The 26792-nt window shown below is 46.3% G+C and overlaps 1 protein-coding gene across 5 annotated transcripts in view; it reads left to right on the forward strand.

Annotated features, from left to right (window-relative positions):
* RPS6KL1 (ribosomal protein S6 kinase like 1) overlaps positions 1 to 26792 on the forward strand; it is a 139597-nt gene that overhangs the window by 59987 nt on the left and 52818 nt on the right. For 3 of the 5 annotated variants that reach the window (XM_033953176.1, XM_033953174.1, XM_033953175.1), the window contains exon 7: positions 5930 to 7051. The exons of the other annotated variants lie outside the window; for them this stretch is intronic. In XM_033953176.1, the coding sequence (XP_033809067.1) occupies positions 5930 to 7051 (1122 nt within the window). The remainder of the gene's footprint in view (positions 1 to 5929; positions 7052 to 26792) is intronic. 5 annotated transcript variants of the gene reach the window in all.

A 26792-nucleotide genomic window follows, 5' to 3' on the forward strand; every position in this document is an offset into this window, starting at 1 on the left:
GGATTTCCCCAATGAATATGCATTGAAAGCAGTGCATGCAAATAGATCTCATGCATATTCATTGGGGAAATCCTGAAAACCCGACTGGAATACGGCTCTCGAGGACCGGAGTTCCCTACCCCTGCTCTAAAGTATACATATTGAGATATTTAAGTCTGTCCCCATATGCCTTATGACGAAGACCACTCACCATTTTAGTAGCCTTCCTCTGGACCGACTCCGTCTTTTTTATATCTTTTTGAAGGTACGGCCTCCAGAATTGTACACAATATTCTAAATGAGGTCCTACCAGAGTCTTATACAAAGGCATCAATACTTCCTTTTTCCTACTGGCCATACCTCTCCCTATGCACCTTAGCATCCTTTTAGCTTTCGCTGTCACCTTTTCAACTTGTTTGGCCACCTTAAGATCATCACATACAATCACACCCAAGTCCCGCTCTTCTGTCATGTAAACGTACTATAATAAAACACCAGAGTGTATATTGCTTTGAGAAAGTATGGAGATTCTTCATCCAGTGGACTAAAAATAAAAGAACTCCAGGAAGTAGAGAGAGGTGATTCACTTGATGGGGAGCAGGCGGTGTTGAAGTGGGGAGAGAGAAGAACTGAATAAAGAAAAAGGTGGATTTTCTTATAGAATGGTAGGATTTGTTTGGATCAGAGCGGACTGATCATTGGTGCAATAGTGCAGTGCTTGAAGGGCCACAACAGTAGGAGGGCCTACTCTCTCTTACCTCTATTTAGTTTAATCACTTTTGATAGGTGGTTAGAGGTCCAGGACCCTAATTGCTTGGGGACCCAGATCACTGTCAGTCCACCCCTGGTTTGCATGCACCATAAAATATAAATTTTAAAAAAATCAAAACTCAGAAATGGAATTCTTTGTGGCCATGGAAATGGCTCTTTGCACACTGTGTCTTCCTATTGCATCACAAGTGGTTTTCTGCGTTATTGTCACCAGAACCAGCTCAAGATATCTGATGCCTTGGGTGAACCTTCAGTCATACATTCCCCACCCCCATAGTCTAGCATCTCTTCTTTCTTTCCCTCCTCTCCCCTCCCAAGTGTCCAGCATCTTCTTTTCCTTTCCTACCTCTACAATCCAGCATCTCAGTGGCGTACCAATGTGGGGGGAGGTCCCCCCCAGGTGCACACCCCAAGGGGGTACACAGCTGGCCACCCTCCAGTGTTCTCCCTAGGGCACTGGTCGGCAAACTGCGGCTTGCGGTTCGTCTACAGCAGGGGTGCCTAACCTGCTTCCCTTCCCACTGCCCTCCCCCAAGCCACCGCCGCCATCGGGGAACAGGCTGTCGCCGTGTTCTGAGATCGCCCTGCTTTTCTTCCCCACGGGGCCGACCAACTCTCACCACCCGACGTCAATTCTGACATCAGAGAGGACGTTCCGGGCCAGCCAATCGCTGCCTGGCTGGCCCGGAACATCCTCTCTGACGTTAGAATTGACATCGGGTGGCGAGAGTTGGTCAGCCCCGCGGGGAAGAAAAGCAGGGAGAACTCAGTGCTGGCCTGTTCCTGATGGCGGTGGCATGGGGAGGGCAGGGAGCCAGAAAGAAAGAAAGGGGGGACAGGATAGGGAGCCAGAAAGAAAGAAAAAAGGCAAGATGAGACAAAGAAAGAAAGAAAAAAAATGGGGCACGGAGAGAGAAAGACAGACATAGAGAAAGAAAGGTGGCATGGAGAGAGAAAGAAAGAAGGGGGCAGGGTGAAACAAAGAAAGATAGAAAGAAATGGGGCACGGAGAGAGAAAGACAGACATACAGAAAGAAGTGGGGCATGGAGAGAGAAAGAAAGAAGGGGGCAGGGTGAAACAAAGAAAAAGTTGGGGGAGGGAATGAGGTCTGGAGGAGAGGAAGCATACAGGAGGCTGAAAGAAGGGAAGAAATATTGGATGCACATTCAGAAGAATAAAGTGCAACCAGAGACTGATGAAATTACCAAACAAAGGTAGGAAAAATTATTTTATTTTCAATTTAGTGATCAAAATATGTCCGTTTTGAGAATTTATATCTGCTGTCTCTATTTTGCACTATGGCTCCCTTTTACTAAACCGCAATAGCGGTTTTTAGCGCAGGGAGCCTATGAGCATCGAGAGCAGCGTGGGGCATTCAGCGCAGCTTCCTGTGCTAAAAAAACGCTATCGCGGTTTAGTAGAAAGGGAGGGGGTATATTTGTCTATTTTTGTATAGTTGTTACTGAGGTGACATTGCATAAAGTCATCTGTCTTGACCTCTTTGAAAACCCGCGGAATATGAATGATAATTAACATTTTCTCTGCGTACAGTATGCTTTGTGTTTTTAAAATTTTATTGTTGGTAGATCATTTTGACTTGGCCACGAAGGTAATGAGGAGGGAGGGGAGTTGCTGAAAGACATCTAGTAATCCTTGCAGGCTTGACTGTGCAGGGAATTATTTTTGTAAAATCATGTTTTGTTATGTGACTGGCATTATTTAGACTTTAATTTCTATGAATGAATAGAATGAAAATGATATAAAATTACTTGCTTGTTTTTATGTGCGTGTGCTGAAGGAAAGTGGAGAAAGAGTGGGCTAAGGTCGCTGAAGGGAAATGGTGAAGAGAGAGTGGGCAGAAGACGCTGGTTTATAAATTGACAATTGTACAGAATATTGTTTCTTTTTATATTTTAATATAATAAGTTCAATATAAAACAATTCAAGGCTTGTGTGGATGGAATCAGGTCGTTTGCGGGGATGGGGACCGAGCTGACGGGGAGGGGACAGAGACAAATTTTTTCCCCCTGTTATTCTCTAGGCTCTGCCACGAATCGATTTCGACTATGTACGGACGAGCGGGGTGTCAGTCAGGTTGACGTAGCTGTCGTAATGCAAGTGGGAACGGGGTATGGCTCCCCCCAAAAATCTTAATCGTTGTATTGCTGATTTTTGCTCTTATGACTAATGAGTTTGCCTATCACTGCCCTAGGGCCTTTTAGCCGGGCGCTGCACCCGGCTAATTTAGATGATCGCCCGGCTGCCATCAATCGCAAATCCTGCTGCTACTCAACATTAAAAAAAAAAAAAAAACAACCCCCACCTCTCACCGGCTTGGCAATTTCCCACCTTAGCCCATAGCGAACTCATGCTTCGGGGCTTTAAGGTGTACGTGCAAGCTTCCCTTCTCTTCCCTCCGAAACAGGAAGTTACATTCTTGGGGGGGGGGGAGGAGAAGAGAAGGCACGCACACGTTCAAGCCCCAGAGCATGAGTTCGCTAGGGTTAAGGTCAGCGACGGAGGGAAGCTAAGGGAGACAGGTCAGTGATGGAGGGAAGTTAAAACTTGTCTTGCTACTCTTCCTTGCTACAGGCCTTCCTGGCAGCCAGGTCCTGCCTACTTTCTGTTTCCATGAAGGCAGGACCCGGCAACGAGGAAGGCCTGAAGCAAGGAAGAGCAGCAAGAGGTCAGCGATGGAGGGAAGCTTGCGACTCCGCCGATGGGAGAGATGGGAAAGAAATGCTGCTGCTGCTGCACCCGGAGAGGGGGGAAGAGAGATGCTATTGCTGCACCCAAGGGGGGAGGGGGAAGAGGGATGCTGCAGCAGCACCCAATTGGGGAGGGGGAAAGAGAGAAGTGCTGCTGCTGCACCCAATTGGAGAGGGGGAGGGGGAAAAGAAGTGCTGCTGCTGCACACAAGGGGGGAGGGAGAAGAGATGTGCTGCTGCACCCAATGGGGGAGGAGGAAGAGAAATGTTCTGCTGCTGCACCCAATTTTTTTGGGGGAGGAGGAAGAGAAATGCTGCGGCACCCAATTGGGGAGGGGAAGAGAAGTGCTGCTGCAGCACCTAATTGGGGAGAGAGAGGGGATAAGGAACACCAGGGAAGGAAGAGGAAAGTGATGCCAAGACCATGGGAGGAAAGGAAAGGAGCTACCAGACCATGGAGGGGGGGAAGAGATGTCAGGGGGAGGGGGAGGAGGCAAATGCCAGACCAAGTGGAAGGAAGGAGAGAAAGGAAGGAGACGAGATGCTATATAATGGAGTGGGAGGGGGAGATGGAAGGAGAGGAGAGAGATGCCAGGGCATGGGGGAAGGAAGGGAAACTAAAGGAGACAAAATGCCAGATCAGAGGGAAAGAAAGGAGAGGTGTCAGAGGGAGAGATAGGAGGGAGATGCCAGGGCATGGGGGGAGAGAAGGGAAGGAGATAGAGATGCCAGACCATGGGGTAGAGTGGGAAGGAAGGAAGGAAGGAATAGAGGAGAGATGCCAGAGCATAGGGGAGGGGGTGAAGCCAAAATGAATCATGTACAAAGGAGAGAAAGGGCAAAGGATATACAGTTCATTGAAGGGACATAGAAAGAGGGAAGATGCCATATGGAACAGAGAGAGGGTGGACAGTAGATGAAAGGGGCAGAGAGACGGTGGACAGTGGTTGCAAGGGGCAGAGAGAGGGTGGATAGTAGATGGAAGGGGTAGAGAGAGAAAGGGCACAAGCTGGGTGGAAGGGGGCAAAGAGAGGGCAGATGTTGCATGGAAGGGAGAGAGGACAAACACTGTATAGAAAGAAGAGAGCAAAGAGAAGATGATTAAAGCAGAAATGACAAAAATATTTTTTTGTTGCTTTATTTAGAATCAAGTAGTATTGTAACTGTATTGATAAAATTTTATAAATAGGAAATGGAAATAAGGCAATTTTTTGAACTAAACCCTTTTCCTCAGGTCAGGACAGGATACCATAACAGTACTGTTCTGAAGAAAGATTTGGCCTCTGAAAGCTAATTGAAAAATGGATTAGTCCAATGAAATGGTATTTTCTTATTTCTCATTATTTGTTTTATTTTTATTTGTTAATTTGTAAAGTGATGATTGTTATGTATCAGTTTTTTCAAATTTACATCTACTGTCTTTATATTTTGCACAGTATTAGAGGACATGTGTTACTGTTTTTGTGGTGTTGTGGTGTTGCATTGTATGCAGAGTCTGGTTTCTTGGTGGTTCAGTTTAACTTTTGTCTACATATTTCTATTTTTAGTTTGTGATGATTCCATATTGGGCGAGGGTGTATCTGTCTGTGTGTATGAAAAGGACATAGTTTTCAGTTGGCATTGACTGCAGGATCAAATTGACTGGGCGGGATCTGGCTTGTTTAGTTTTATAATGTATGTGTTGGTGTTCTAGTGCTCACTGCAGTGTTTAAGATGCTGCCTTTTCCTAGATGGGGGGTGTCAAAAAATGATGGGCCCCGGGTGTCACATATGCTAGGTACGTCACTGCAGCATCTTCCCTATCTTGCCCCCCCCTCCAGCATCTTACCTTCTCTTCTTCTCCAGGTATCCAGTCTGTCTGTCCTTCCCTATCTCCCCCCTTTCCCTTCCTGCTGCCATCCTATCTCCACCTAAGCTGAGCCTTTCGGGATCCACATAAGCAAATTCAAAGCCTGTCGTGTGCCCCATGTGAGCCTGACACCAGCTTTAAAATATTCTCCAGCTACTGTGCTGCCACTGGCACTGCCCTAGGTGTACAATCTTGAGAAACATCAGACCTGAGCATTCTAGTCTTTAAAAAAATTGTATCAAAGGAGCCTGGAAGCTCTCAGCTTCTCTCTCTTACCCCCACCCATGCTTTTCTTCCTCCTTCTTCGTGTTTGGCAGTTCCCTCACATCCACCCTAAAGTGTTTCCCCCTCCTGCTGTTCTCTGCCTGTCCCCTTCCCTCCTGTTCTTGCTTCTCTCTCTCCTCCTATAATTTATTGTTAATATATCTTATGTGACATTTTATTAAATGTTATTTGACATAAAGCTGCAGATCAGAGTTTACTTGTGTTATCATACCATTAATAAAAGAGTTATGCGAGTTTTGTTAGTAAACCAAAATCTTAGGGGTTTTTTTTTATCTTCCCTCATATCCTGAGTATTTTTTTTGTGGGATGATCTTAACCTTTTATTTTTGTCTCCAGGAGGCAAACTCTGGTCCCAGCTTCGGAAGCAGATTCTCACAAGCATAGAAGGGGTAAAGGAGCAGCCAGCATGCTGGAAGGACAGGAGTAACACAGCCCCAGTGAGCCCACCCTGTGAGAAGCATACCCACCTAGGAAATTGCAGAAATCGTCCAAATCAATCTTCTTGGAAATTATCACCCGACATCTCCTCCACAGAATGTAGCATACGTGGATGTGGAGTCCACCATCGATTTTCTATTCCAGCCATGGATGGTATGACACAAGCCAATCAAGCTCAGGCTTCAGAGTTCAATGCAACCCATGCTGCTTTCTTTTCTGCCACTTCTGTTCTGATGAACCAAAGAAAATGTGTCCATGACAATGACAGCAAACATTGGAAGTTAGACAACTTTCATACTGATAGCAGGAATTCCAGTAACTTAAGAGAGGTTTCTTTGCACCAAAATCTGCCCAATCAAAGTTTAATAAGAGAAGGATTCTTATTGAAAGAAAGAGACCAACATTGGATACCCTCGGGTTCAATCACAACGCCTGCATGGGGAGAAGCCCTAGACAATATCACTGTGAAGGAAGCAAGAAGGGAGGGGCCATATGTATTAGGCCTAACTTCACTGAACACAGAGAAAGCCAGTGACAAAGCTGCAGCTAACTGGACATCCTCACTGGCTGACAGTCTGTCCTCTACTGCTTTGCCAACTAGGGAGACTATAGCCTCTAGATGGGCAGGTTTTGCGAATGTGAGACCTCAGTACCCTGTACCTTCATCATTGATGGTGTTGTCAGCCAAGGGAGGTGGTATTGAGGAGAAAAGCACATGGTGCCAAGATAAAGACATTCCAGTTCCAGCTGTGCAGAGCCTTGGCTATGCCAGTTGTCATGCGTGCAAAGCCAATGCCATTCTGCCTATGAGCAAAGTAGGCTCTGTATTAGACCAGAGTATGCACTGTACTGGTCAGCATGTTGAAGTGGATCACGAAATGGTACAATGGGCCTGGGGCCTTCCAGAAGAGCAGATCAAGCAATGGGCAGCGGAAATTGTTCTTGCTTTAGAGGGACTCCATCAGCAGGGAGTGACTTGCTATGACCTGAACCCTAGAAATATTCTGCTAGACACCAAAGGTACGTTCATTCTTCTTGCTGCTGTTTGCATTATTTTTGAGGAGAAGTAATGTTCCACATCTCAAGAGGTTTTAGAGAGGGAGACTTTGCAAATACAACCAGGGCAGAAATTGGTTGAGAAAGTCCTGGAAAGGAAGGATGTGTCTCATTCCAAAGAGTTGGAAGTCAACTAACAGCACTTCCTTAGTAAAAGATCAACATATTTATTTAATTTTCTCCCCAAAGAGCTCAGAACGGGTTACAGGTTGACATACATAATACACAGTTAACAGTTTACAGTTTACAGTTTGCCATAGTTCCAGTATCCGTTCTTTTTCACCCTGGTTTGATTATTGGGACACACTGCATGGACTTAGCACATCTTCATTGTTATGGACTCTGTGCCGCTGCCTTGTACCTGGTTGGTAGTGGATTTGTCTATATGAAGGACCATTGAAGTCTTCTTATAAATGTATCTAGTTGAACTCCTCATTTTTGACCATAGTCTGGGGATTTTCTGTCTGGCAAGGGTTATGGAATTGAAATCCAAGATTGCAGAAAAAGTATCCATGAATCAGGAAAAATATAACAGTTACACAATTCCAGCTTTTCTGAAAGATTAGGAATTTATGGAGGCAGCAGAAGATCTCACAGCAGAAATAGGGGCAAAAACAGGTTATAGAAGCTCAGCAACCTGTGAACTACCGTCTGGGAAAGGTAAACTTGGATTTCAGTATATTACATCATTGTAGTTCTATTTATTTATTTAATTCGATTTCTATCCCATCCTCCCAGTAGCTCAGAACGGCTACAAGCAAACATTCACAATGGAATACATTTGGACAGTACAAACACTATACAGCAATTTAATTACAGGTTAAGAATGGAGAAGAGAGGGTAGAAGGAAGGGGGAATTTAAGGGGGCGAAGGGGTAGATTGCAGTTGTAATTTTAGTTGAAGAGGAGAGTCTTTACCGCTTTCCGAAAGGTCATCAATGAGTTCTGTAATCTGATTTGCGGGGGGAGTTGGTTCCAGAATTGGGGGATGAAGTGGCTGTAGGAGCGTTTGCGGGCGATTTCTGATAGGAGAGACCTTCCTGGGGGGATGCATAGGCATTTCTCCATTTCTGAGCAGTGGAGAAGGGTGGGGGTGTACAGGGTTAACTTGGATCCTATGTAGGCTGGGGTGGTAGCGTAGATTCTTTTATGCGCTATTACCAGGGCCTTGAATGCGCAGCGTTAGTTGATCGGAAGCCAGTGCTCTGTGCGGAGGGCTGGGGAGATGGGGTTGTGGTAGTTGAGGCTGTGTAGGAGGTGGATTGCTGCATTTTGTACACGCTGGAGGCACTTGAGATCTTTTTTGGCTACTCCATTAAATAGGGAGTTGCAGTAATCCATCCTGGAGAGAACATAGGCGTAGAGGAGTTGGGCTAGGTCAGATGTGGTGATGTAGGGTTTGATCCTTCTCAGTTGGCGGAGGTAGTAGAAGGAGGTGGAGACTACTTGAGATATGTGGGTGGACAGGGACAGGTGGCCGTCTAATGTTACTCCTAGGCTGTGTACCTGATCTGCTGCTGTTAGTAAGGTGGAGTCCCATGATAGTGCTGGGCATGTGTATTTGGTTCTTTTTTTTCTGATCCATAAAAGTTCGGTCTTGGAGGCATTCAGCTGTAGTTTGTTGTTTGTCATCCGCGTTTTCATGTCAGAGAGACAGAGTTGGAGGTTGGTGATTTGGGATGATCGGTTTTCGCCTAGTGGGAGGAGCAGCTGGATGTCATCGGCGTAGGAGTGGATTTTAATGTTGTACTTCTGGGCTATATTAGAGAATGACACGGGGAGCGATCCCCGCAGCGAACCGCTGCGTGGCTGCGGTTTGGCTGCGGGTTATGGTGACCTCATTAGCAAATCGCCGCAGACGCGGGGACAAATCCTTTCACCGCCCGCAAAAACGGTGAATAGATTTGTCCCCGCAGGCCAATGTCCCCCTTTCTAGGAACCGCTATTTACCTGTGTTTCACCGTGCTCCTCATTTGTCAGATCAACCCTTCCTGCCAATAGAACCCGCCCCCCCCCGACGATCGCCCTCAGCCCTTCATGCCGACAGAACCAGCCCTCCCCAACGATCGCGGCAGGAGGGTACCCATCCCCTCCTGCCTACCCCAACAGCCCCCCCGACGATCGCAGCAGGAGGATATCCAACCCCTCCTGCCAGCTCCCCAACAGCCCCCCTATGATCACTGGTAGGAGGGTGCCCAACCCCTCCTGCCGGCACCCCCAACGGCCCCCTATATCGCCAATAGGAGGGTGCCCAACCCCTCCTGCCGGACCCTCCCCCAACAAACCCCGCCATCCTGAAACACCACCCTTAGTCTTACTTTCCAAGTTGGACCGGACAGCTCCTCGCTCGTCTGGCCAGCAGGCCTGCCTCCGTCCAAATGAGGCGGGCCCGCCCCTCCCCTCCCCTGCCTAACCCACAGGATCCTAGGGCCTGATTGGCCCAAGCACCTAAGGCCCCTCCTATAGCGGGAGTGGCTTTAGGTGCCTAGACCAATCAGGCCCTAGGATCCTGTGGGTTGGGCAGGGTAGGGGCGGGCCCGCCTCATTTGGACGGAGGCAAGCCTGCTGGCCATACGTGTGAGGAGCCGTCCGGTCCAACTTGGAAAGTAAGACTAAGGGGGTTCCGGGGTGGGAGGGTTCGTTGGGGGGGGGGTCCAGCAGGAGGGGTTGGGTACCCTCCTGCCGGCGATCTTAGGGGAGGCCATTGGGAGGACCGGCAGGAGGGGTTGGGTACCCTTCTGCTGCGATTGTCGGGAGGGCCTACAGGAGGGGTTGGGTGCCCTCCTGCCGTGATCGCTGGGGGGAGGGGAGACTTGCAGCCGTAGCCGCGGTCACTATGCTAATCACGGCAGGGAGATCTTTGCCGCGATTAGGTACAGCGGCCGCGTCTACTTACCATGTAGGCTAACATTGTAAGCATTTAAAGTACATGTCGTGTTTGTTTTTGCATTGCTAGCCCCAGGGGTGGTGGAAGATTAGTGATTGAAAAACTGTATGAAAAATAACTATTTTAAATTTAGTGATCAAAATGTGTCAGTTTTGAGAATTTATATTAATTAATTTTTTCTCTGCGTGTTTTGTTTTTGTATAGTTATTAACTAATATTTAACTAAGTTTTAAAGTTTTAAAGAATGTTTCCTTTATACGTAAATAAAGAAAAGTATATAAAATCGTACCCGTTTGAGGCTTTTATGTATGCAGCGGTGACGGTGACGGGGCGGTGAATGGGGTTGCAGTGGCGGTGACGGGGCGGTGAATGGGGTGGCAGTGGCGGTGACGGGGCGGTGAAGGGAATGGCGGTGACGGGGCGGTGCAGAGGATGGTGAGACGGGGACGGGGCGGTGACGGGGACCAATTTTTTCACTGTGTCATTCTCTAGGCTATATCGATGACAGGTCTGATGTAGAGGTTAAATAGGAGAGGGGATAGAAGGACGCCTTGGGGAACGCTATATTTGATAGGCTTGGGGTTAGATTTGTGCGGCCCTAGTAGGGCTGTTTGGGTTCTTTGGTGAAGGAAGGAGGTGAACCACTGGAGGGCAGGTCATAGAGTCTGGATAAGAGGAGGTGGTGGTTGACAGTGTCAAAGGCAGCGCTGAGGTCAGGTAGGACTAGTAGGGCATTGCTGCCTTTGTTGAGTATCAACCAGCTGTCATCAGTGATATCCAGGAGTATGGACTCTGTGCTATGGCCTGTACAGAAGCCAGATTGTGTGGGGGACAGGGCTGCTTGTTCTTCAATGAAAGGGTGTAATCGGTGGAGCACTATTCATTCTAGGAGTTTGGAGACAAATGGGAGGTTGGAAACTGGGCGGTAGTTGCCGGGTTCGTTAGGATCAAGGGTGGTTTTTTTGAGAGTGGGCTTGATAATAGCCGACTTCCAGCTGAGAGATACTGTCCCCATGGAGAGGGAGGAGTTAATGATGGGGAGGATAGATTCTGCCATGGTGTCTTCTGTGGACAGTAAGAGGCTAGATGGGCAGGGGTCTAGGATGGTGCTGGAGGACTTGAGTTCTCTCAGGGTTTCGAGAACCTCAGCATGGGTGGCCATGTGAAGTTGGGAGAGAGTGGCAGAGGATGGGGTACTTGGGTTAGGCTGGGGGTATGCTGGGGGGGGTTGGTGCTGGTGTCAAGATTATTGCGGATGGTTTATACCTTGGACTGGAAGAAGTCCGAGAGAGTCTCACTATCGAATTCTGTTGGGTTGTTGTGGCTTTTTCCTTGGGTGTTGGCGAAGAGTTGGTTTGTAAGGGCAAACAGTTGTTTGGATCTAGCTGGGACTTTCTGTAGGATGTGAGAGTAGTAGGATTTCTTTGCTTCTAGGATGGCAGCTTTGTAGGTGACAGATGTGTTTTCCCAGTGAGCTTTGGTTTCTGAATTTGTGTGTTTGATCCAGTTTCTTTCTGCTTTCTTCAGTGATCTTTTTATGGATTGGAGGTCGCTGGTGTACCAGGGAGCAGGTGTTTTGTTAGTGGTTATTCGTGTTGTTTTTGTCTGAGCGAGGCTGTTATAGAGGGAATGGATGTTGGAGTGCCAGGTGGAGGCTGCTAGGTCGATGGAGTGGGGATGTTGGATGCAGGTTTTGTTTAGATTGCGAATCTCTGCGGCCATGACTGTAGGGTTGACTGAGTTAGGGAGTTGACGTTGGGTGGGTGGGATAGGGCCTTTCCGTGGGGCTGGGGTAGTTGTGGATGGGAGTTGGAACTCAATGAGGATAGGGACAGGTGTAGTGGTGCAGATTGTTTGTTGAAGCTCTGCAGTCGGGTCTCTAAGGGTGAAGATTAAGTCTAAAATGTTTCCTGCTGAGTGAGTAGAGGTGGTTACAGCTTGGTGGAATCCCAGGTCGGTGAGGGAGGAGAGGAAACTGTCACTCTGTCCTGAGGTGTTGGGGTAGTCTGGGAAGTTGAAGTCTCCCAGGATGGTCACGTGTTTGTGGGAGATGGATAGTTCGGTGATGAATTCGAGGAGGGACTCTAGGGCTTCTGCTGGGGAGTTGGGGGCTCTGTAAAGTAGAATGAGGGTGATTTTGTGTTTGTGGCCCTTGGTGAAGGCTATAGCCTCTAGGGTGGGAATGTTGATAGATCTTATCAGTTTCGGTGTGGTGGAGGTCTTGACAATGGTGGCCACTCCACCTCCTTTCCCAGTGGTGCGTGAGCAGGCTAGGGCCTGGTAGCCTAGAGGACACAATTTGCCTAGTGCAATCCCATCGTTGTCTTGGAGCCAGGTTTCAGTGACCATGAGGGCATCCCAAGTGTTGTCACAGATGAGGTCATGGAGGAGGAAGGTCTTGTTGTTAATTGATCTTGCACTGATGAATGCAAATTTGAGAGTATTGCTGATGGGGGCTGGTGGGAAGGGTAGGATGGGGTTGAGGTTGGCAGGGTTCCTGGAACGGTTGTTTTTATGTTGGGAGGCGAGGTCACCGTGTCTGCCTTGACCTGTAATGATGGGGATGGTGAGGTTTGGGGATGTAGTGGGAAGGGGGTGGGGAAGGGGGTGGCCTGGAATGTTGGAGGCATATTATGTATAGTAGTGGTGTGTGAGGATAGAGATGGTATTGTTCTTTGGGAGGAAGATTTTTGGTTGGCTTTTTGGTTCGTACTAGTAGCCCTTCAGCCGGGCTGCCGGTGTAGAGGCTTGTCTAGCAGTGGAGTTGCCCTGCAGAAGAAGTCTTTGAAAAGGCAGCGCCACAAGGCACTTGGGGGGGCGCAGTTGGTCTCCCACGCCTGGCCAACTCTTTCCCTTGCAGCGGCTGGAGCCGAGGTGAGGAGTTGGGGCTGATCCCGATAGCAGTGGAGCTGCCCTGCCGAAGAAAGCTGGTTTGGTTTTTTTTGTTTGTTTGTTTTTTTTCAAAGAAGAAGCAGTGCAGCAAGTGCCACTAGGGGCGGAGTTGGTCTCCCATGCATGGCCTACTCCTTCCCTTGCGGCGGCTGGAGCCGAAGTGGAGAGTTGGGGCAGCTCCCGATAGCAGTGGAGCTGCCCTGCTGAAGGAAGCTGTTTTTTTTTCAAAATGAAGTGGCGCAGTGAGGGCCATTGGGGTGGAATTACTCTTCCACGCCTGGCCAACGCCTTCCCTTGTGGCGGCTGGGGCTGAAGTGAAGAGTTGGGGCAACTCCCGATAGCAGTGGAGCTGCCCTGCCGAAGGAGGCTATTTTGGGGGGGTTTTTTTCTTTAAGAAGAAGGGGTGCAGCAAAGGCCATTGGGGGCAGAGTTGGTCTCCCATGCCTGGCCAACTCCTTCCCTTGCGGCAGCTGGAGCCAAAGTGGAGAGTTGGAGCAGCTCCCGATAGCAGTTAGGCAATAGTGTAGCCTTTAGAGTCTCTCTTAGGGTTTAATACAGAACAGTGTTTTAGCCTAGATTAGTGTTTTAGGTTGTATTTCATTGGGGCGGAATTGCTCTTCCACGCCTGGCCAACGCCTTCCCTTGTGGCGGCTGGGGCTGAAATGGAGAGTTGGGGCAGCTCCTGATAGCAGTGGAGCTTGCCCTGCCAGAAGAAGCTGTGTTTTTTCAAGATGAAGTGGCACAGCAAGGGCTGTTGGGGGCGGTGTTGGTCTCCCATGCCTGGCCAACTCCTTCCCTTGCGGCGGCTGGGGCTGAAGTGGAGAGTTGGAGCAGCTCCCGATAGGAGTTAGGCAATACTGTAGCCTTTAGAGTCTCTCTTAGGGTTTAATACAGAACAGTGTTCTAGCCTAAATTAGTGTTTTAGGTTGTATTTCAGGGCATAATATCAGATTAGGGCACAAATAGCTGTTAAGGAAAGGCTCTGGTGTTAATTCCCTCTCACCCAACCCAAGACAGAACTTTTTGAGTTATAGGCTCTTCAGCCAACCAGGAACAGGGCATTACTTTGATAGTAAAGATTGCAACTTAAACAATATCAGCAACTCAGTTCTTAGCATTGCAACAGAAAGTGAAACAAAACAAAAATCTATACGAAAAAGGAGATTACCGCTGGAAAGCGATGACCACAAATGCTCGCAGTCTAAGCAACAGAGTTCATGATCTACAAGCCCTGATGTTAGAGGCAGATCTAGATATTGTCGCTAGCACAGAGATATAGTTCAGTGAATCCCATAGATTGGATGTAAATATACCGGGATATAATCTTTTTAGGAAGGACAGAGATGGTCAAAAAGGTGGAGGAGTAGCTCTCTATATAAAGATCAATATCCAAGCGACCGAAATGCAAGGGACCTGGGGAGAGGAAGAAGCGATATGGATTGCTCTGAAAAGAGAAGATGGAACTTCTATCTACGTGGGTGTAGTCTACAGACCTCCGACTCAATCGCAGCAAATTGATAAGGATCTGATTGTGGATATCCAAAAGTTTGGAAGGAAAGAGGAGGTGCTGCTGTTGGGTAGATTTCAACCTGCTAGATGCGGACTGGAATGTTCCATCTGCGGAATCGGAAAGAAGTAGGGAGATTGTGGATGCCTTTCAAGAGGCTCTGCTCAGACAAATGGTGACGGAACCCACAAGGGAAAAAGCGATATTGGATCTGGTCCTCACAAATGTTATTGAAGTTCAGGGTAGTGTACAATTTTTTCTAATAAGCAGCATTAAACATAAGAATAGCTTTACTGGGTCAGACCAAAGGTCCATCAAGCCCAGTAGCCTGTCCATCAAGCCCAGGTCGCCAATCCAGGTCACTAGTACCTGGCCAAAACCCAAGGAGTAGCAACACTCCATGCTACCAATCTAGGACAAGCAGTGGCTTCCCCCATGTCTTTCTCAATAACAGACTATGGACTTTTCCTCCAGGAACTCATCCAAACCTTCCTTAAAACCAGATACACTATCTGCTCTTACCACATCCTCTGGCAACATATTCCAGAGCTTAACTATTCTCTGAGTGAAAAAATATTTCCTCCTATTGGTTTTAAAAGTATTTCTCCGTAACTTTTGATGGAGTGAAAAATGTATCCATTTGTACCCATTTTAATCCACTCAGGATTTTGTAAGCTTCAATTATATCTCCCCTCAGCCATCTCTTTTCCAAGTTGAAGAGCCCTAACTGTTTTAGTCTTTCCTCTTACAAGAGGAATTCCATCCCCTTTACCATCTTGGTCGCTCTTCTTTGAACCTTTTCTAGCGCCACTATAACTTTCTTGAGATAAGGAGATCAGATTTGAACACAATACTCCAAATGACGTTGCACCATGGAGCGATACAGGGGCATTATGACATTCTAAGTTTTGTTAACCATCCCTTTTTTAATAATTCCCAGCATTCTGTTTGTTTTTTTAGCCTCAGCCGCACATTGGGCGTAAGGTTTCATCGTATTGTCTACAATGATACCCAGATCCTTTTCTTGGGCGCTAATCCCCAAGGTGGACCCTAGCATCTGGTAACTGTGATTCAGGTTATTCTTCCTAATGTGCATCACTTTGCATTTGTCCACATTAAATTTCATCTGCCACTTGGACGCCCTGTCTTCCAATTTTCTAAGGTCCGCCTGCAATTTTTCACAATTCGCATGCGTTTTAACAACTTTGATCAATTTAGTTTCATCTGCAAATTCTGCAGCATCTAATAAGTACATGAGGAAAGACCTAGCAAAGCTTGAACAATGGTCAAATTTGGCAGCTAAGATTTAAAGCTAAGAAACGCAAGATCATGCATTTGGGACTGCAAAATCTGAGGGGACGTACAATTTAGGAGGTGAAGAAATTATGAGAAGAACTTGGGTGTGATTGTATGTGATAATCTTAAGGTGGCCAAACAGGTTGAAAAGGTGACGGCGAAAGCTAGAAGGATGCTAGGAAGATGTAGTAGACTAGTAGGAAAAAGGAGGTAGTGATGCCTCTGTATAAGACTTTGGTGAGACCTCATTTAGAATATTGTGTACAATTCTGGAAGCCGCACCTTCAAACAGATATAAAAAGGATGGAGTTGGTTCAGAGGAAGGCTACTAATGTCTATCCACTCTCATCTCTAATTCTCCCTCCTACCAAACTTTCAGGAAGTCAATCAAAACTTATCTCTTTGACAAATATCTCTGACTCCCGCCCTCCTTGTAACTCTACTTTTAACTATGCCTTGCACCTCCCACCTACCTGCCTCCTCCCTACCTGCACCTCCTACCTACCTGCACCCGACTTCCTAAGCCACACCGATTGATTTGTTTATAACCTCTCTATCTCCTTCTTGCCTGCTCCTGACTTGCTAAGTTATATTGATTGATTGACTTATTTGTAAATTTCGCTGTAGATGTACAGTCTCTTGTCATGTAAACCGCTCTGAACTATTCTGGTACTGCGGTATACAAAAATAAAGTTATTATTATTATTACTAAAATGGTATGTGGTCTTCATCATAAGGTATATGGGGACACACTTAAAAATCTCAATCTGTATACTTTGGAGGAAAGGCGGGACAGGGGAGATATGATAGAGACGTTTAATTACCTATGTGGCATAAATGCACATGAGTAGAGTCTCTTTCATCTGAAAGGAAGCTCTGGAATGAGAGGGCATAGAATGAACATAAGAAGATAAGAATTGCCACTACTGGGTCAGACCAGTGGTCCATTGTGCCCATCATACCGCTCACACGGCAGCCCTGAGTCTAGCCATACCTGCGTACGTTCTGTTTCAGCAGGAACTTGTCTAACTTTGTCTTGAATCTATGGAGTGTGCTATCCCCTATAACAGCCTCCAGAAGAGTGTTCCAGTTTTATACCACTCTCTGGGTGAAGAAGAACTTCCTTACATTTGTACGGAATCTATCCCCTTTTAACTTTAGAGAGTGCCCTCTCGTTCTCTCTACCTTGGAGAGGGTGAACAACCTGTCTTTATCTACTAAGTCAGTCTCCTCTTTTCAAGGGAGAAAAGGCCCAGTTTCTCTAATCTCTCACTGTACGGCAACTCCTCCAGTCCTTTAACCATTTTAGTCGCTCTTCTCTGGACCCTCTCGAGTAATACCGTGTCCTTCTTCATGTACAGCAACTAGTGATGGATGCAGTATTCCAGGTGGGGGGCATACCATGGCCCAGTACAGCAGCATGATAACCTTCTCCAATATGTTCGTGATCCCCTTCTTAATCATTCCTAGCATTCTATTTGCTCTTTTCGCCGCTGCTGCATATTGCAGAGACGGTTTCATTGGCTTGTCGACCAGTACTCCCAAATCTCTTTCCTGGGGGGGGGGGGGGGGGTCTCATCAAGTACTGTACCGGACATCCTGTATTTGTGTATAAGATTTTTGTTACTGACATGCATCACCTTACACTTATTCATGTTAAACCTCATTTGCCATGTCGAGGCCCATTTCTCGAGCGTGTTTATGTCACATTGCAGGTCTTCGTAATACTTCTACATCTTCACTACTCTGAATAACTTTGTATCGTCTGCAAATTTAATCACCTCGCTCATTGTACCAATTTCCAGGTCGTTTATAAATATGTTGAAGAGCATGGGTCCAAGCACTGAACCCTGCGGCACTCCACTCGTGACGCTTCTCTAGTCCAAGTATGGTCCATTTTCCCCCACTCTCTGTTTCCTATCCGCCAATCAGTTTTTAATCCACGTGAGTATTTCACCCTCGATTCCATGGCTCGCAATTTTTCGAAGTAGTCGTTCATTTGGGACCTTGTCGAACGCCTTCTGAAAATCCAGATATACAATGTAGACCGGGTCACCCTTGTCTAGCTGCCTGTTTACTCCCTCGAAGAAGTGCAACAAGTTCGTCAAGCAAGATCTTCCTTTGCTGAAGCCATGCTGGCTAGTCCTCATCAGATTGTGTCCGTCTAGGTGATCAATGACGCCTCTACCATCTTTCCCGGTACCGAGGTCAGACTCACCGGTCTGTAGTTTCCCGGTTCTCTCCTCGAACCTTTCTTGAAGATCGGCGTAACATTCGCCACTTTCCAGTCTTCCGGAATCCTTCCTGATTTGATCAACAGATTGTCTATTAGTTGGAGCAGTTGAGCTATAGCCTCTTTCAGTTCCTTGATTACCCTCAGATGGATGCTATCCGGTCCTGGTGATTTATCGCTTATAAGCCTATCAATCTGCCTGCATATCTCTACTAGACTGAATGTCAACCCTGTCAGTTTTCCGTCTTCATTTCCTGCATATAGCCTGTTGGCTTTCGGTATGTTGCGTATATCCTCTTTGGTAAATACAGATGCAAAAAATGTATTTAATTTGTCGGCGATGGCTTTGTCCTCCTTTAGCACTCCCTTTATTCCAAGGTCATCCAACAGCCCCACCGCTTCCTTCGTGGGTTGTTTCCCCTTAATATATTGAAAAAAAATGGCTTGAAGTTTTTTGCCTCCTTGGCTATTTTTTCCTCGTAGTCTCTATTAGCCCCTCTTACTGCTTTATGGCACCTGCTTTGATGTTGTTAGTGCTTTTTCCAGTTTTCGTCCGTTTTTATCTTTTCCATTCCTTAAACGAAGTCTTCTTGTCACTGATCATTTCCTTCACCGCTACAATGAGCCACGCCAGTTCCTTATTCTTTTTCCTCTTGGATCCCTTGTTGATACACGGTATATATAGATTTTGCACTTTGGTGACTGTGTCCTTAAAAAGGGACCATGCTTGCTGTAAGCGATTTTATAGTGCTTATCCTCTTCTTAATCTTCTTCCCCACCATGAGTCTCATCACTTCATAATTTCCTTTTCGGAAGTTCAGTGCCGTGGCTGTCATTCTGGATTGATGTTTTGCCCCTGTGTCCAGGTTGAAGCGGATCATATTGTGATCACTGCTTCCCAGTGTCCCTTCTACTTCTACACCTTGTGCCAGTCCTCGTAGTCCATTTAGAATTAATTCCAAAATTGCATTTCCTCTCGTATTTTCCTTGACGAGTTGTTCCAGGAAGCAATCGCCTACAGCATCCAGGAACTTGGTCTCCCTACTGCAGCCGGAGGTGCCTAGGTTCCAGTATATCCCTGGATAATTGAAGTTGCACATGATAAATGCATTGCCTCCCTTGCAGTTGCATTTAATCTCGTCCATCATTTCTCCATCAGTTTCCTCGGACTGCCCTGAGGGTTGGTAGGGAGATGCCGATCTTTGTTTCCATTCCTTTTGTTCCCGGAATTTTGGCCCTTAGAGATTCTACCTTATTTTTCATTTCCAGTGTGTTCTAATAAGAACATAATAATTGCTGCTGCTGAGTCAGACCAGTGGTCCATCGTGCCAGCAGTCCGCTCAAGCGGCAACCCCCAGGTCAAAGACCAGTGCTCCAAATGAGTCCAGCCTCACCTGCGTACGTTCCAGTTTAGCAGGAACTTGACCAACTTTGTTTTGAATTCCTGGAGGGTGTTTTCCCCTATCACAGCCTCCGGAAGAGCATTCCAGTTTTCCACCACTCTATGGGTGAAGAAGAACTTCCTTACGTTTGTACAGAATCTATCCCCTTTCAACTTTAGAGAGTGCCCTCTCGTTCTCCCTACCTTGGAGAGGGTGAACAATCTGTCTTTATCTGCTGAATCTATTCCCTTCAGTATTTTTAATGTTTCAATCATGTCCCCTCTTAGTCTCCTCTTTTCAAGGGAGAAGAGGCCCAGTTTCTCCAATCTCTCACTGTATGGCAACTCCTCCAGCCCCTTAACCATTTTAATTGCTCTTCTCTGGACCCTTTCGAGTAGTAACGTGTCCTTCTTCATGTATGGCGACCAGTGCTGGATGCAGTACTCCAGGTGAGGACGCACCATGGCCCGGTACAGTGGCATGATAACCTTCTCCGATCTGTCAGTGATCCCCTTCTTAATCATTCCTAACATTTTGCTTGCCCTTTTCGCCGCCGCTGCACATTGTGTGGACGGCTTCATCAACTTGTTGATCAGAACTCCCAAGTCTCTTCCGGGAGGTCTCTCCAAGTACCACCCCAGACATCCTGTATTCGTGCATGAGATTTTTGTTACCGACATGCATCACTTTACACTTATCCACGTTGAACCTCATCTGCCATGGTGATGCCCATTCCTCGAGCCTGATTATGTCACGTTGCAGATCTTCGCAATCCCCTTGTGTCTTTACTACTCTGAATAACTTCGTATCGTCCGCAAATTTAATCAACCCCCTCGTCGTACCAATGTCCAAATCATTTATAAAAATGTTGAAGAGCACTGGTCCAAGCATCGAACCCTGCGGCACTCCACTCGTGATGCTTTTCCAGTCTTGTCCATTTACTCCCACTTTCTGTTTCCTATGCTCCAGCCAGTTTTTAATCCACGTAAATATTTCACCCTCGATTCCATTGCTTGCAATTTTCTGAAGTAGTCGTTCATGTGGAACCTTGTCGAACGCAGGGCAGGATTAATTCTTCGAGGGCCCCTAGGCACACAGATACACTGGGCTCCCCTCCCGCCCATATCCACCCTATTTATCTGTTTTCTTATTTACTTATGTTTCCATTTGTATTTCTTTCTTTTTTTTAAATTCAAAACAAACAAAGATTAGCATACTAGTGCAGTTTTTCTTCAAAGCAACCCCCAAACATCTCTGAACAAATCCCCCTTCCTTCCCTTCCTACCTACTCACCCAGAACTTTAACTCTGAACCCTTTCCATATGTATATAAAAGTATTCAAATATATTGTAAGGCAGTAATACTATCCGAAATATAAGTCTTTATTAATAACCATGTTTACAATGTCTCTCAACTGCCTCACTCTATGTCAACCAACTGTAACTCCTCTAGTACGTTCCACTCCATGTATTCTTTTTGGCTATCACTTTTCCTCTATCAATCCACTTATTCTCTACAGCTTTTGTACTGTGGACTCTTCCCCCTTTTTTTTCTTTGTTTTGAATTAGAAAAAGTACAGAGAAGGGCAACCAAAATGATTAAGGAGATTGCACAAGTCCACTTTGAGGAATGCTAAGGAGCTGAGGACTCTTTAGCTTGGAGAAGAAAAGGCTGAGGGGATAAATGAGAGAGATCCATAAAATGAACACAGTGAAAGGAGACTAGAGGACGCACTAGAAAAGTTACAAGGTAGCATATTTAAATCCAACAATAAAACATATTTTTGACTGACAGAGGAGCTGGTTAAAAAAGGAGGTTTAGATAAAGTTCCTGGAGAAAAAGAAATCCACAAAATATTACCCAATAGACTTAGGGAAAACCACTTCTTATCTCTTTACTCTTTGAGGCCCTGCCAAGCACTTGTGACCTAGGCTGACCTCTGCTGGTCTGAGCCAAGATAGCAGTTCTTATAGCAGGTATTGACTGTGTTCCTGTTCCACCAAGCTGAAACCAGAGAGAATAAATGGTCAGAAAGAAAGAGTCTTTTTGGGAGAGACGTTACGACGTCCCATTTAAGAGCTTGATCGGATTGTGATACACCCTGAGGCAGCAAGTTAGTGAAAGGCTGGCCACCGTTGGCGTACCGATCAACAGAGATAAGTTGAAAGGTTTTTTCTTCTATCAACTCTGCATAGACAGCCCTGCTTATAGTTTTTCTTACTTGGGAGTGCAATGGAGGTTTTTTGCCTTTATCCACCATTGTGGTGGTGGGAGGGCATCTGTCTGAGGCTTTTTCCTCCATTTTTTTGAAATACACCCCTTTTGAACTGAAGCAGCACTGCCTACATTCATATATGACATTGTTCTTCTTTCTTGTGAAAGTGTGTTTTACTACTTTATTGATTTTTCACATCCAGAAAGAAAGAGCCCACCATCCTTTTTCTGACAACGACCATTCGAAGCTTCTAGAAAATAGCTGATAGATTCATTTTCATATTTGTGGCTTGGAAAGTCAACAGAGAGTAGCATTTATGTACAATTTATGTCTATGGCTCCAATAACAGACATTACAGCCTATATCATATATGTCCTAAGACCCATAACACAATTAAAGGATAAAACAGTGTCAGCTCACAAGCATTTAATGTCACTTGTCCCAACCAGTATAAATAACCAGACCTAGCAGTAAAAAGCAAAAGTCTGAAAAAAGTGATGCCCAAATCCAGTCTCTGCCACTCATCCAGATTAGAAATAAACTGCAAACACTCCTTGTCTCATCTTCTCCCTTTGAGTTCTTTCTACATTTTCTAATCCAGAGCCTTCAAAAGTTTCATCTGTGATGGCACTTTACAATTCAAAATATTCTCAGGAACTATGGAAGTTTGGAATTAGTGAACAAGGAAAGCACCAAGTATAAAAAGAAAAAGAAAGAGGTGAACCGCTCTATAGATGAGCTAAAACGTCCTCCATATGAACAAACCATCGGGGGCAGGTAACCAGAGAATAAAAACACACACAAAAAAAAACAGACTACTTAACTTGTGCAGTAACCTCCGTGAGAACCTCATTGATCGATCGGGATAACAAAACTCAAACTGAAGAAAGCAGCGGGTCTTGCCGACAAGAGGTGAAAAGAAGAGAGACCGGCCTCAGGAAGTGCACCCGGAGCAGACCGCTTCTTCCCCCCCCTCCCCCGGCCAAAATGTTCCTTTTCAGAGGGGCCCCAACATGGCAGCCGTTCTCACAACTTTTGGCGGCTGCCACAAAGTTTTCCCTCTGTCGCAACATCCTATTTCCAACAGGGCAGATCGCCACAGAGGGAAAGCTTCTGGGCAGCCGCTGGCAGCTTGTGAAAATGACTGCCATGTCGGGGCCCATCTGAAAAGGAACATTTTGGTGTTTAACAAAGAAGATCAAACCACAGGGCCCCCTGGATCTGTGGGACCCAAGGCAGCTGCCCTGTTTGCTTCCCACTAACACCAGCCCTGGGGCCCCCCTGACAATTTTGGGCCCTAGGCCTGTGCCTCCTGGGCCTAGCCTTTAATTCGGCCCTGGTCGAACGCCTTCTGAAAATCCAGATATACAATGTCGACCGGGTCACCCTTGTCTATCTGCCTGTTTACTCCCTTGAAGAAGTGCAGCAAGTTTGTCAAACAAGATCTGCCTTTTCTGAAACACTTCTTTGATGTATAGGGCAATACCCCCACCTTTTTGACCTACTCTGTCTGCAGTATAGCTTGTATCCCAGTAGCACAGTGTCCCAGATCTTTTCCTCATTCCACCATGTTTCCGTGATGCCGATGTCAGGGTTATCTTTTTGTGCCATAGCTTCCAATTCCCCCATCTTATTCCTTAGGCTCCTTGCGTTCATATACAAACACTTGAGTTTGTGGCCTGTTACTTTCTTGCATTTCCTTCCCTCTTGTATCCCTTTTGATCCATCAGGATTTCTGTCTTGCCTATGATACAGTGAGTCTTCCCCGCTATCTTCCTGCACGGTATCCTCTGTGTATACTGGTTCCCGAATCATCGACTCTTGGTCGACTGTTGGCTTTCCCCGTCTTCCTAGTTTAAAAACTACTCAATTTCTCTCGTGATGTAGCCTCATTCCATTTCCACTGATGTATAGCTTGCTCTTCCCCCAGAACGTCGTCCAGTTGCACACGAAGTGGAATCCTTCTTCCTCACACTAGCGCCTCATCCACACGTTGACTGCTTGCAGCTCTGTCTGCCTCTTCTCATCAGCCCTGGGTACTGGCAGGATCTCCAAGAACACTACCCTCAGCGTTCTGGTCTTCAGCTTCCCTCCTAGCATCTGGAACTGGTCCTTCAGTCCTTCTCTGCTGTAGTTCCTGTTGCTCACGTTGTTTGTCCCCACATGGATCACCACCATCGTATCTTCCTCTTCCACACTGTCAATGATCCTGTCAATGCGGCTCACTATATCTTCTATCTTGGCTCTGGCTAGGCAGGTCACCAACCGATCCTGTCTTCCTCCCACTATGTGGATGTCAACTTGTCTGATGATGGAGTCCCCCACGACGATCGCTGTCCTCTCTATCTTGTCTTGTCTCTCAGCCGCAAGTCCGTGTCCCTGGTGTATGTCCATCTCCCCAGCCAAAAGTCCATGTCCTATGCGCACTACCATCTTCCCTCATCCTGGCGTTGCCTTGCACCGGACTCATCTTCCTGTGGGTTCCCTCCACTGCTTCCAGGTCTCGCTGCTGTGACACCCATTTCTTCCTTGTGGTTGTCTTCCAGGTGGTCCTTACTCACTGTAGGTGTATCTTGGCAGTGATTCTCCACAGCTTCCCTGTAAGTTAAGAAGTGATAGGCTCAGGAGTAATCTAAGGAAATACTTTTTTACAGAAAGGGTGGTAGATGCGTGGAATAGTCTCCCAGAAGAGGTGGTGGAGACAGAGACTGGGTCTGAATTCAATATTCTCAGTGACCGCACCCACACTCTGGAACCCATTAATCACTTATCTTCGGGCAGAGCAGAACTTAGATAAATTTAAAGGAGCTTTAAAAAGCTTCTTATTCATCGATGCTTTCGGCTAACTATGCTACTATTCTTTTCTTATTGAACCCCTTAGTCCTTTTGGTTTTTTCCCATATATGTTCTCTTTTCTGTATTTATTGTAGTTCTCCCCCCTATCCTTTTTGTTCTTATTACATTTATTTTGTGTCTTGTTCGTCTGAGTATATTATGTCTTTAATACTGTTGTTTTTAATTCTGTTTTTATTTTTGTTCTTACCCCTATTTTATTGCTGTAATATGCGTGAGTATTTTGATAAGCGTTCAATCAAATTTACAATAAACTTGAAAACTTGGTCTGGGATAGGCACATGGGATCTCTTAGAGAGAGGAAGAGATAATGGTTACTGCGGATGGGCAGACTGGATGGGCCATCTTACCTTTATCTGCCATCATGTTTCTATGTTTCTAAATATATAGGATCTTGTAATATGGCAAATGAATGGCAAGCTGACATATGTGATGGGCCTTTCGATATTTGTCTGCCAAGAACTATCAAGGCTCAAAGTGAACAAAGCCATGGGACCAGATAAACTGCACTCCAGAGTGCTTAGGGAATTGAGAGATGTCCTGGCAGAGCCGTTAGCCGCGCTCTTCAATCTTTCCCTAAGCACGGGAAAAGTCCCATTGGACTGGAAAACAGCTAACATCATTCTGCTCCACAAAAAGAGTTGCAGGTCAGAGACTGCAAATTACATCCATAGTGTGTAAACTTATGGAAACGTTGATTAAACAGAAATTAGATACGATTCTAAATGACGGGAGGCTGAGGGATCCCCACCAGCATGGATTTACAAAGGGAAGGTCCTGCCAATCCAATCTAATCAGCTTCTTTGACTGGGTAACAAAAAAGCTAGATAAGGGCGAGTCCCTGGATGTCGTGTATTTGGACTTCAGTAAGGCTTTTGATAGTGTCCCACACCATAGATTATTGAACAAGATGAGTTCGTTGGGACTAGGAGAAACATTGACTGCATGGGTTAAAGACTGGCTCAGTGGCAGACTTCAAAGGGTGGTGGTAAATGGTACTCCCTCCGAAACGTCGGAAGTGATCAGTGGAGTGCCGCAGGGCTCAGTCTTGGGTCCAATCCTATTTAATATCTTCGTACGGGACCTGCCTCAGGGACTTCGAGGTAAAATTACATTATTTGCCGATGACACTAAACAATGCAACATAGTGGGCAGAATTACCGGGCCCGACACTATGATGCAGGACCTACTTTTACTGGAGCAATGGTCTACTACTTGGCAACTGAGTTTTAATGCAAAAAAGTGTAAGGTTATGCACTTTGGTAGCGGAAACCCATGCAGAACTTACACTCTGAATGGCAAGACCTTAACAAGAATTGTTGCAGAACAGGACCTGGGAGTAGTGAAGATATGAAGACTGCCAATCACATGGAGAAAGCTTCATCCAAGGCTAGACAATTGCTGGGTTACATCCAAAGAAGTTTTGTCAGCCGAAAGCCTGAAGTGGTAATGCCGCTGTACAGGTCCATGGAGTATTGTGTTCAATTTTGGAGGCCACATTATCAAAAGGATGTGCTGAGAATAGTCGGTTCAGCGAATGGCCACTAAGGATGGTCTCAGGACTCAAGGATCTCCCATATGAAGAACGTCTAGGTAAGTTGCAGCTATACTCTCTCGAGGAACGCAGAGAGAGGGGAGACATGATAAAAATGTTCAAATATTTTACTGACCGTATTGAGTTGGAAGAAGACATCTTTTTCCTTACAGGACCTACAGCGACAAGAGGGCATCCGTTAAAAATCAAGGGTGGAAGATTTCATGGTGACATTAGGAAGTATTTCTTCACCGAAAGGGTGGTTGATCGTTGGAATGATCTTCCATTTCAGGTAGTTGAGGCCAGCAACGTGCTCGATTTTAAGAAAAAATGGGATAAACATGTGGATTTACTTTGAGGAAGTGCTTAGGGGGAGGGTTCTTCGAGTGGGCAGACTTGTTGGTCCGATGGCCCTTTTCTGCCGTCATACTCTATGTTTTTATGTTTCTATCCTATTCAGGGTCTGGATACAGCAGCTATCTGTAGAGATGTGTAATTCTTACCTAGAGTTACCAGACAACTGGGAAAACCTGGACATGTCCTTGCTTTCAAGTACTGTCGAGGTATCCAGACAGTATTTAAAAAAATGAGGGGGGGGGGGGTTCCGGGTTTAGCTGGTTTTCCTGACTCTCCCTGCCCTGGAAGCCACCTCTTTGCAGTGAATTCCTATTCCTGTGCGACTTGCAGAGATACAGCTTCCAGGGCAGGCCAGAGGTAGAAGGCTTACCTAGTTGCTGCTACTATCTGCCTCAGGATTCAATTGCAGAATCTGGGCCCAGGGAGGAGGTAGGTAGGGAGTCATGAGCTAGAGAGGTCATGAGGTGAAGCAGTGTTGGAGAGGGAAGGGAGGGGATCTGGAGAAACAGCATGAAGGGAGGGAGGGAAGGGGCTGCAGAAAACATGAATG

This window comes from Geotrypetes seraphini, chromosome 7 (genome assembly GCF_902459505.1).
Source record: "Geotrypetes seraphini chromosome 7, aGeoSer1.1, whole genome shotgun sequence".
Taxonomy (NCBI): Eukaryota; Metazoa; Chordata; class Amphibia; order Gymnophiona; family Dermophiidae; genus Geotrypetes; species Geotrypetes seraphini.